The 10,455-nt window shown below is 39.6% G+C and overlaps 1 protein-coding gene across 1 annotated transcript; it reads left to right on the forward strand.

Annotated features, from left to right (window-relative positions):
- The first annotated feature begins 5,388 nt into the window (after positions 1-5,388).
- LOC147423308 (amino acid permease 3-like) lies at positions 5,389-10,212 on the forward strand. The gene is made up of 7 exons (XM_086501078.1): positions 5,389-5,843; positions 6,164-6,397; positions 7,304-7,397; positions 7,511-7,725; positions 8,118-8,257; positions 8,420-8,647; positions 9,627-10,212. Exons 1-7 carry the CDS (start codon positions 5,696-5,698, stop codon positions 10,050-10,052), a joined length of 1,485 nt encoding a protein of 494 aa, XP_086357204.1. The 5' UTR covers positions 5,389-5,695; the 3' UTR covers positions 10,053-10,212.
- The last annotated feature ends 243 nt before the right edge of the window (positions 10,213-10,455 follow it).

Below are 10,455 nucleotides of genomic sequence, written 5' to 3' on the forward strand. Positions count from 1 at the left end.
TCTCTCCCCTTGAGCCTCTTCTCTCTATTTTTTTTCTTGATTAAAAAAAAAATTCTCTCCTAAAAGGAAATATAATATGTTAATTTAAGTGCAATCAAACCTTCTAAATAGATTCTTTTTCTAAAGTATAGTAGATATACTCTCTTGTTCCAACATTTTTAACCCATATCCTCACTTCCAACCCTACATGAACCATCAATCACATGAAATAGACTAAACGACAACTGATCCCAAAATCCCAAAGGAAAGATCAAAATATGTACATGAGAGCATGAGATAGACCAATATCCAAGGAACTGTCCAACATGTATGCACACAGAAAAAACTCTATTCTTGCAATATAATATGCCTTCCGATGCTATTAATACTAAAAAAATAAGAGCGTTTGATATTGAATCTTGATGTGTGGTTGAGGTCCAGTACCACTTCTAAGGGTTCCATGATAATTGTGAGAGGCAAGTTCTCCAAAGCCATGAGTAGATATCATCAAAGGAGAAAATAGAGTTCATAATGACGTGTTGTCGGATAAGCCTATGCCTTGAATAGGGTCCCTACCGATGCAAGAGCAGCCTTCCTCAAACAGAATGGTAACAAAATCCAACTTTGCTTGAGTACTTTGAATGTAAATCCATTGCAAACAATATGCAGCTAAGGAAAGCACCCAAAAGAGTACACCTAGCATCAAGCATAACCTACTCTCTTATTGTGTGCACATACGATATTGTCGGTTGCTAGTTGATTCAAGACAAACGATCACCACCTATTAGGAGACTATGCACATGCTACAACTTCAACTATCATGGAGAGCATGGTCAACTAGATTTATTGCATTGTCCCATGTTTCAACCAATAAAGTCTTTTCCTTCCACCGAAACGGCCTTGTTTGGAAATGTATGAATGGGGCCCTTCCTAATGGTTTCAAGCTTTTGCAAAGAAATATTAGCGATTGCTAATTTAAGGATGCGTTTGTTGCACTTATTGTTTGAGTTGGTGTGTTAATTGGTGTTTTTTTTTTACAGTTGCATCAAATATCTTTATCCATAAGGCCTTTTAGATTTATTTCTGTTCAAAGCAGTTTGGTTACCTCAGAATGCGCTTATTTTTGTCATAAGGTTGACAATTGCTGCAAAGTGGGAGATGTGGTGAGCGTTTAAGCTTTAATGTGTATCTCTTTTGGCAAAAATTTGATGTGTATCTCGTTAGTAGTTGTTTTTGAAGGTTTTGAAAATTTGAATCTACTACCATAATATGGAGGAGGTGGTGACCCTTTACATGTGTCACGTTGTGTTAGATGAAGGCTATAAGCCAAACGTGGAGGAGCGAAAAAGAGAGAGAAATCTCATAGGGGAGGCGAAGGAGAGAGAGGCCGCCGAAGGCGACCAACGATACTCGTGTGTTCATAATTTTGAGATTGAAATTCCTCTAGACACATGTGCACGCATGCACGTGCGCACGCACACACACATAATTGATTGAAAGCTTGTTCAAAATCACAAGCACAAGTGACAATGAAGACGTATTGAACAAGGTGGGTGCTGGCGAAGGTTCATATTGGCATCCGAAAAGAATAGAATAAAAGGGAATCTAAGACAGTGGTCCCGTGATGCGTAGTTATCAATTACTTTTTGAAATAAATGTGCCTCAATATATGGTCACTGTTGCACGCTTATTTATTTTGTCTTATATTCACAGCCTTAGATTGTGAATAATTGAATCTTCATTTGTTTAGGATTTCTGTAAGGCTTGTGAAATGAAAAGACACAATGCTAAACTAAACAAAAGAAGATTTCAATCAGATAGGTGGGCACAAGTTTAAAATGGAGGTGATTAAAGATGCTCTTGAGTGTTGAGAAATGAACAGAAAGGCAAGGGCCATGTGTCCAAATAGAGCGAAATCGAGCAAGGAGCTACATGTGTCAAGCGAGGGTGCAGCTACAACAATGAACCTTTTCTTATATACATGCAAGCTCGTGTGAGGGACACGGACATGGGGTCGTCGTAGTGGCTCAGGGCAACGATTTTGCCTCAAGAACTGTGCCGTGAGGTCGATTACGTGAAGCTTATTGCTCCAGGAGTTTTAGTTGCCATCACTAATAGCCGGGTCATAAGAGGATCTTGGAAGATTCTCTATAATAGAGATGCAGGAGACGATTAGGTCTTCCCAATCTCGAAAAAATAAAAAGTCTTTCAAAACATATTAATTGCGTAAGTGAAGGGTGAGTTTAAGAAATCAAAAGATAGAAGAACGTAGAAAGTCAAAAGATATATGATGGTCAAAAGTCAAAAGACATATGAAAGTAGAAAGACAAACAACTTCGTCTGTCCATATAAAGAGGTGGTTTACTTCACATTGTATATTTGTGTTTCTCTTCTCTTTTTATTTTTTCTTTAACGCTTTCGTTCTCTTCAAAGTGTCCTCTCTTTCTCTCTCTCTCTCAAAGTTGTATCCATCCATCTCACGTCCAACTGATATTGTTGTAAATCTACCTTCTTTGTCATTTCATGTTGTTGCGTGCTATAAACCAGCGTATTGTTTTTTATGTTATTGAGGGAACCTTTGAATTAAGAATACCTTTTAATTTTTTTAAGGAAAAATTACCAAAATACTCCTCTAATTTGTGGAAATTCCCAAAACACCCCTCAAATTTCAAAAATTCCCAAAATACCCTTGTCTATTTTAGCTGGATTTTCACGATTTCCTAATCTTTATTCTTTTTTGACAATGTATATCCGTTTTTTAGTGCTTAGCATGTAATTTGTCACAAATTACCTCCCAAAAAAAGACAATTATGTCTAGAAATAATGAAGCAATTCATCTCCAAAGCCTACATAACCAACTCAAATTCTAGTTTTAGTATCTTGTATTCATAGACAATCAGTCTTCTTATGAAAAGCTATAATTTTTTTAATTTTTGAATAAATTTACTCTCACAACCAGGGGTATTTTGGGAATTTTGAAAAATTTGAAAGGCATTTTGGGAATTTTTGACAAAATATGAGGGGTATATTGGAAATTTTTGAAATTTGAAGGGTATTTTGGAAATTTTCACAAATTAGAGGAGTATTTTGGTAAATTTCCCTTTTTTTATAAACCAATAAAAATACCTTTTAATTTCAGTAGGAATAGAATAGAATCCAATTTCACTATGAAAATAATAGAATTTGAAATGTTCGCCTTACTCTCTTCTCCTCTAAAGGCTTCTTTCATAAAGCCAAAAAGTAGAGTGGACTCATGGTCCTTTGGACAGTTGGAGTCTGGACTTCACCCATATTTTTTGCCTCTACCTTTCTACACAGTCAGCTTTTTGCGTAGCCTCTATCCTAGGCACTAGTCAAAGCATAGTAAAAAGCTCCTTTTGTCTTCAAAGTCAACAAATGCAAGTATTATGCGAGTATGCCTTCAAAGGTTGGAGTTTAAATATACTAATGATAATCTTGACATGTGTTTTGAATCACTTTTGAGAGGGTCTCTACAGGAATGAGCTTTTGAATGTATTTTCACCAAAATGATACCCATTTAATACTGGACAAATTCTCATAGGCTTATAATATGCAGTCCATGTATTTTCACCAAAATGATACCCATTTAATACTGGACAAATTCTCATAGGCTTATAATATGCAGTCCATAGTCTTACAAAGTCTTATCTCTTTGGTATCATGGTCCAAGTGTGTGTACTCGGGATTCTTTTGCCCTTATCACTTCAACAAAGAAAGCATTTTCGGTTCCACATGTATACTCATTTCTTGGACAAATGTAAGAAGGTATATGTGGTACCCATTTTCAGATTAATGAGAATCACCTAAAGACGTTGTCAGTGGAATTCCAAGCAACACCTCCAAAGCAAAAGATTGATCTCTCTCTCTCTCTCTCTCTCTCTCTCTCTCTCTCTCTCGCATGCCAACGATCACGTGTGGTGTTTGTTTTCTCTCTCTCTCTCTCTCTCTCTCTCTCTCTCTCTCTCTCTCTCTGTGCTTAGAGCACGCACATGAATACCTCTTCTTCTTGCGGATATGGCTAAGCCTTGGAATCCTTGCTGTTGCAGTGTATGAGGGACTCACTCTCTCTCTCTCTCTCTCTCTCTCTCTCTCTCTCTGCGTGGCAATGACATGCAAAAAGAGCACTTATAGGCCTTGATGCCTCACAAGACGTTAGCATGGGAGAGAATCCACGATACAATTGCTAGTTAAGAGCTGTTAGAGACAACTTCTGTTTGGCGGTGCTTTTGGTAGACACAGAAGCACAACATATGTAAGTTCTGGGCGTTCTCACAGTGAAGAGGAGGAAAGAGGGCAAGGAGTGAATAGGATGGGGTAACAGCAAGGGAAGATGAGAGGTTTGGGAGTGTGAGTGCTCTCTCTCTCTTTCTCTCTCTCTCTCTCTCTCTCTCTTTACCACTAGAGTACAAAGGAGTGAAGATGATATCCATACTTGACAATGGGACTGGGGTAACCATCGCTACAAAAGAAATATGGGAGAAATGGGAAAAGACTAGATCTCAGGAAGACGCGCATGAAATTGCAACTCACAGACGAGTTTGTAGAGAGACCTTTGGGTATGCTTACACAAATAATTGTATCCTCCTGTGAAATTGAGTACGAGGATAATTTTGCCATATTAGACTTTGGAAAAAGCAACAATTTTGAAGTTATTTTGGGGCGACCATTTATGCATCAACTCAAAATAATTCAAGATTGGAGCTATGACCACATCTACTTGAGACATAAAGGCGTAACAACGAGGGTCAGCTCTCTCTATCTCTCTCTCTCTCTCTCTCTCTCTCTCTCTCAAGTCCGCCTTGAAGACACTTAGTAGGCATGAAAAGTGAGTTTGACGAAACTAGAGTAGCACTATGCATACCTTCAAAGAGGGGGGGGGGGGGGGGGGGGGGGGGGGTGGGATTCAACAAAAACTTTTTAGCACAACCAATGGAAAAAAGGAGAGCATTGGAAATCTACCGGCTTTTAGTGAAAAGTTTAGGGTTTTCACATACTTTTACACTAAAATCTTTCAAATTTAGCCGGTTTCCATCAAGGTGACCCTCCAATTTTTGTCCTTTAAAAATACACTAAAGTACGGTTCTTTGAGAAGGGGGGGGGGGGGGGGGGGGGGGGGGGCTTGACAACGTCCTTGAAGATTTTGGGTAAGAAACGCCAAAATGGTGACAGTTCTGCACCATTTTGCAACTTCTCCTCTATGACCTTCTTGAAGCTGAGGCTCACTGGAAGTCATGGTCTGTGTCTGCACTATTGCTGTTAATTGACCGATGGCCAGCAAATGATCGATTAACTATGTAAAGCGGCCATTACGAAGTCGTTGGTGGATGCAGCTCATAAGCCCACGGGCCACGTGTGCTTGTCCAGGAGAGAGAGAGCGAGAGAGTTGTAGGACCCCCCTCTAATTAGCCCTCTCTAATTAGAGCGAGCGAGCGCGCGAGTATGGGAGTTTTACGAAAGAGACTCCCCTTCCGGCTTTAATGGCGTCACTCCGGAGCTCATGACCTTCTCGTTCAACGTTTTGCTGCAGCTATGATGAAGGCAATATAAGCTAATTGTCAGGCTTTCCTTTCGGCTGGGTTTCGCAGCGTCATAACCGAGTGCATGCAAGAAGAAATACGAAGGTGAACCTGCAGGTGTAGCTCGTCTTTAAGACAACAAGTAGCCAAGTGGTGTAAGTAGGAAACACAGTTTCCACATGGCTGATGTAGAGTCATTACCTAGCTCAAGCTCTTCACATAATGCACCGTTATTCAATGATGCAAAAGCTCTGGAGGTTTCTAGTTATGGTGAAGCAGATAGCCTTTTCTCTGATCGAGACGACGATGGCCACCCTAAGCGGACAGGTTTGCTTTGTTGTCTTGGCTGCATACATGCATCCTCAGCTTTTGTATGCTAATTTTTGTACCCTTGTGCTGCCGCAAAGCACAATTTACATGTGCCAAAGTGAGGAAATCAGTAGTTTTGTATTGGAAACTCTTAGCAGAATTGTTTGGAGCTAAAATTGTTCAATTCAGATCATGCACGGTTCAGCGGGCCGGGGCATCTCAGAGATTCCTTTCTTCTAAAGGCCACATGAATTACTGAGACATTTGTTACATTTGTTTTCAAAGACAGCTATTGTTGCCAAAAATTTGAATGCAAGTTTGTCAATCATGTCCTGCAGGAACTGTGCTTACGGCATCGGCTCACATAATAACAGCAGTGGTCGGTTCAGGAGTGCTTTCCTTGCCATGGTGTATGGCTCAATTGGGCTGGATTGCAGGGCCTATGGTGCTCTTTACTTTTGCTCTTGTGACATATTACATGTCTCTGCTACTTGCAGACTGCTACAGGTCTCCAGACCCAGTCACTGGGAAGCGCAATTACACATACATGGATGCTGTTAAAGCTCATTTAGGTGCGACATTCTATTTTATCTATTGTCTTTTTTTACTATTCATTAAGTTTTTATGTTGTTGGGGCTTTCTGTCGTTTAGCATTTATTTAAGCTAATTCAAATGGCACACCTTGTGTGCTTTTGCGTTTGGCTGTAGTAACCACTGACTACAAATACCTTTTCACCTTAAAGAGTTGTCAGAAGATCTACTTATACATTTAATAAGGAATAGGAGCATCTTATGCAGGAATTGGCACGTGTAATTCTTGTGATGCAATTAACTAGTGTTGATTGTTGCTCGACATTCCACTCTTTTTGCAACCCAGTAATATGTTTGATCAATCCATCTCCATATATTCACCTCTTAGCAAGATTCAGCATTTTCATTTTACTTTTTTATGCAAAGTTTTAACTTATTCCAGCCTGGTCTGCTGGCTCATATGGATTCAATCTTATTAACCATGCTACACAAGTTTGACATATATTTGCTGAAGGGATGCGCTACAGTTGCCTGCCCTTCAAGTAACTAGCAGTCCAGCAAAAGGTGTGATTTGGTCAATGGTGGGATGGCATAAATAGATAACCCTTCATTTATAACTTTATGGGGGGGAAAAAGGTGCTGGCTTGATCAAGTTGGTTAACAAGGAGGGCGTGGGAACAGATCCAGGTTACCCCTTGAAAGTACAAGAGAGGAGAGATCAGGGCTGGTATGACTGTCCTGAGAGGTTGTTTTATGTAATTTTGTGTGTGGTTGGGGGGGGCGCTTAGTCTGTTTTTCATTGTTGGGTGCTTCAAACCTTTTAGAAAGTTTTAATGATAGTGCTTAATGAAGCTGCAGGCTTTCTGTTTATAAAGTTCAGGTGCTTTAGTGTCCTCCCCTTCAAAGCAGGCTAGCAGTATATGATTGATGCTTTGTTTTTTTGGTAGGGGGTTTGCAAATCTGGCTTTGTGGGCTTGTACAATATGCCAATCTTATTGGAACTGCCATTGGATATACAATAACGGCCTCGATAAGCATGGTGTAAGTATGATTGTATCAAGCTGCTATATAGGGTTTGCAAATAAGAGGAATAAGCTTTTTTATGTTGCATTGTGTTCTAATTCTCTCTCCATCTTCATATTCTAATGTTGCAGTGCTATACGCCGTTCTGATTGTTTTCATAAGAATGGGAAACAGTCACCTTGTCATATCTCAAACAATCCATATATGATATTTTTTGGAGTAGTACAGATCGTTCTTTCTCAAATTCCCGACTTCAACAAATTATGGTGGTTGTCTATAGTTGCAGCAATCATGTCGTTTTCCTACTCATTGATAGGAATGGGCCTCAGTGTTGCTAGAGCCTTTGGTAAGCCGTCCAGTCTTTTAGTACTTCTTGTTTTATACATTGCTGACTGTTGTACTTTTTGTGGTGGAAATAGTCAAACCTGCACAAGTTACATTATGCATTCTGTCTCTTTCAACAGGATATAGATTAATGATTTGGATTCTTGAAACTTAAAAATTATTTTTTTCAGTTTTAGAGTAGATTTTACTTTTTTTTGATTTGAAAATTACATTGGTTGCTTTAAGTGCATTATAGTAGAGAGAAGCTTTACATCTATTGCATTAAAAATTTGGTATATGGAGAGAGTTTCATTAGAGTTTGACTCGACAACAAGCAGTTTCAGAACATTTGTAAATGATGATTTAAATGCTGAAGATTTGGAATGGACTAAGGTAAAGCTGGTTGTATCGCAGAAGGTGGCCATTCGTATGGAACTGCTGGTGGGGTTGCAATTGGAGAAGTTTCAGAGGCCCAAAAAGTCTGGCTAGTCTTTCAAGCCCTTGGAGACATTGCATTTGCATACTCGTTTTCAATGATTCTTATTGAGATTCAGGTACAAGAATTCTTTCCATGAAACATCTTTTCGGCTGTATGTCAGTAACTTGAGTGCAGAGCCAAGAGAGGAAGATTGCCTTTATTTTTTTAGTGTGGTTTTGCAAGTATTCCTTTCTATTGTTTATAGAGGTCTGATATGCTGGCGTTGTTTAATCAACAGGACACGCTAAAGTCTCCACCTCCAGAGAATAAGTCAATGAAAAAATCTACATTGTTGGGAGTGAGCACTACAACAGTATTTTACATGCTCTCAGGCTGTGTAGGGTATGCTGCCTTTGGAAACAGAGCACCTGGGAACATTTTGACAGGATTTGGGTTTTATGAACCTTATTGGTTAGTGGATCTTGCCAATGCTTGCGTGGTGGTGCATTTGGTGGGGGCATACCAGGTCAGTTTCTGTACGGACTTTCATCTTAATTTCTTAGTCTGTCCTCTTATGTGTTGTTAAAATCAACAAGTTGATGTTAATCTCTTTCTCATGCGTCTCTTCATTTTCCTAATAATTGCATTGAGAGTAGACCAATGTGCGCTCATTTTAAGTCATGCCTTTCTGACCCAGATTGCTGTCATGACCTGAGTCTTTGAGTTTCTTACTTGGATGTTCTGTATTTGTAAGCAGTGCATTTGGCATGCTGGTTCTCTACTCGCAAATCTCTTTTTCATTACCTGGGTTTGCTGCGGCTTTGTTTGCATCTGCAATAAGCTGTTATTGCCTGGCAAATACTTAGTTTATGTGGCTTCTTGTGAACATGTAGCTCATTTGCTTTGACAATCTAAATGGTTTTATTACTAGTAGAAGTGGCCACAGGTTCTGTAAAGCACATGAAGAGCACAGAATTGTACTGCAAAGCAAAGTCTTTAGCCAGGCTAAATGTATGTTCTGGAAAGAACAGCTTTTTTTGGCCCATGGACATGGCTCCAAAATAGCAGGTTTACCACTTAATTTTTACACACACTACAACAATTTCTAACATGGGACGCATCCCGAACAGCTGGAACAGGGATGGGGCTTAGAGAGGAATCTTGTTTCCACGAGAGGTTTTAAACAAGGGGACGGCCCAGGATGGTGTGGGGATGGGGGGAACGGAACGATGAGGGACGGGAAGCCCAAAAGTGGGCGTCCTCTGGTACTATGAATTTCTTGGGACACAGGAAATCAATTGGTTTTCAGAAGCGTCAAGTGTCTGGCTGCATTGAGCTGATATGCAAGAATTAGACCAACAGCTTCAACTTTTAAGGAATTTCTATTATGTGGAAGCTGACCATCCTGCCTATAGCCCTCTTATTTCACCTCGCTCAGGCATCTAGAGATCTTCCTCCGAAAAGAAAAGAGAGAAGTCCTTAACTTCAATTTACTTTTTTTGCAGGTCTTTTCCCAGCCTGTGTATGCATTTGTGGAGCATTGGGTACAGGAGAGGTCATCAAACTCCAAGCTCTTTCACAAAGATTGCAGTTGTCGTATACCGATGTATGGCATTTACAGATTCAATGTCTTCCAGTTGTTATGGAGAACTTGCTTTGTGATCGCATGCACACTGGTTGCAATGCTGCTCCCCTTTTTCAATGATATAGTAGGAATTTTAGGAGCTTTAGGGTTCTGGCCTTTGACTGTGTATTTTCCTGTCGAGATGTTCATTGTGCAAAGGCGTATGAGGGCATGGACAAGACAATGGATTGCATTGCAGTCCATCAGCTTCATATGCTTGGTTGTTTCCTTAGCTGCACTGGTTGGGTCTATAGAAGGTGTAATACAGGACTTGAAAGTGTACAAACCATTCAGAACTCAGTATTGACAGATTGAGCGATCCATTTAATTTTTATGTACCATATTAGTGAATTTGGGGATCTCCCAAAGTCTCATTTTTGAAGCTTGAAAAGGCGGAACCGAGTGAACTTTCTCAAAACCTCATCATTGGAAAGTGCTTTGTCTGCAATTGAGATATGTGTTCAAATTATGATGATTCCAAAGTTTTGATGGAATTTCCCAACATTGTGTAAATTAAGACTTTTAATTGTTTAGACGAGTAAATCCAAGTGCTTCATGGGAATCATCTTTCTTGTCTCGGATGTTTGATATATCTATAGCCAGTGCTTGAAATAAACTTTTTTCTAGAAGAATTTTTAGAGGTAAATTGACTGTATCTGAAAGTAGGTATTCACAGCTTGAAACTTAGAAATTAGAGGTAACTTTCAAAA

Source organism: Adiantum capillus-veneris, chromosome 26 (assembly GCF_014529385.1).
Source record: "Adiantum capillus-veneris isolate H3 chromosome 26, ASM1452938v2, whole genome shotgun sequence".
NCBI lineage: Eukaryota > Viridiplantae > Streptophyta > Polypodiopsida > Polypodiales > Pteridaceae > Adiantum > Adiantum capillus-veneris.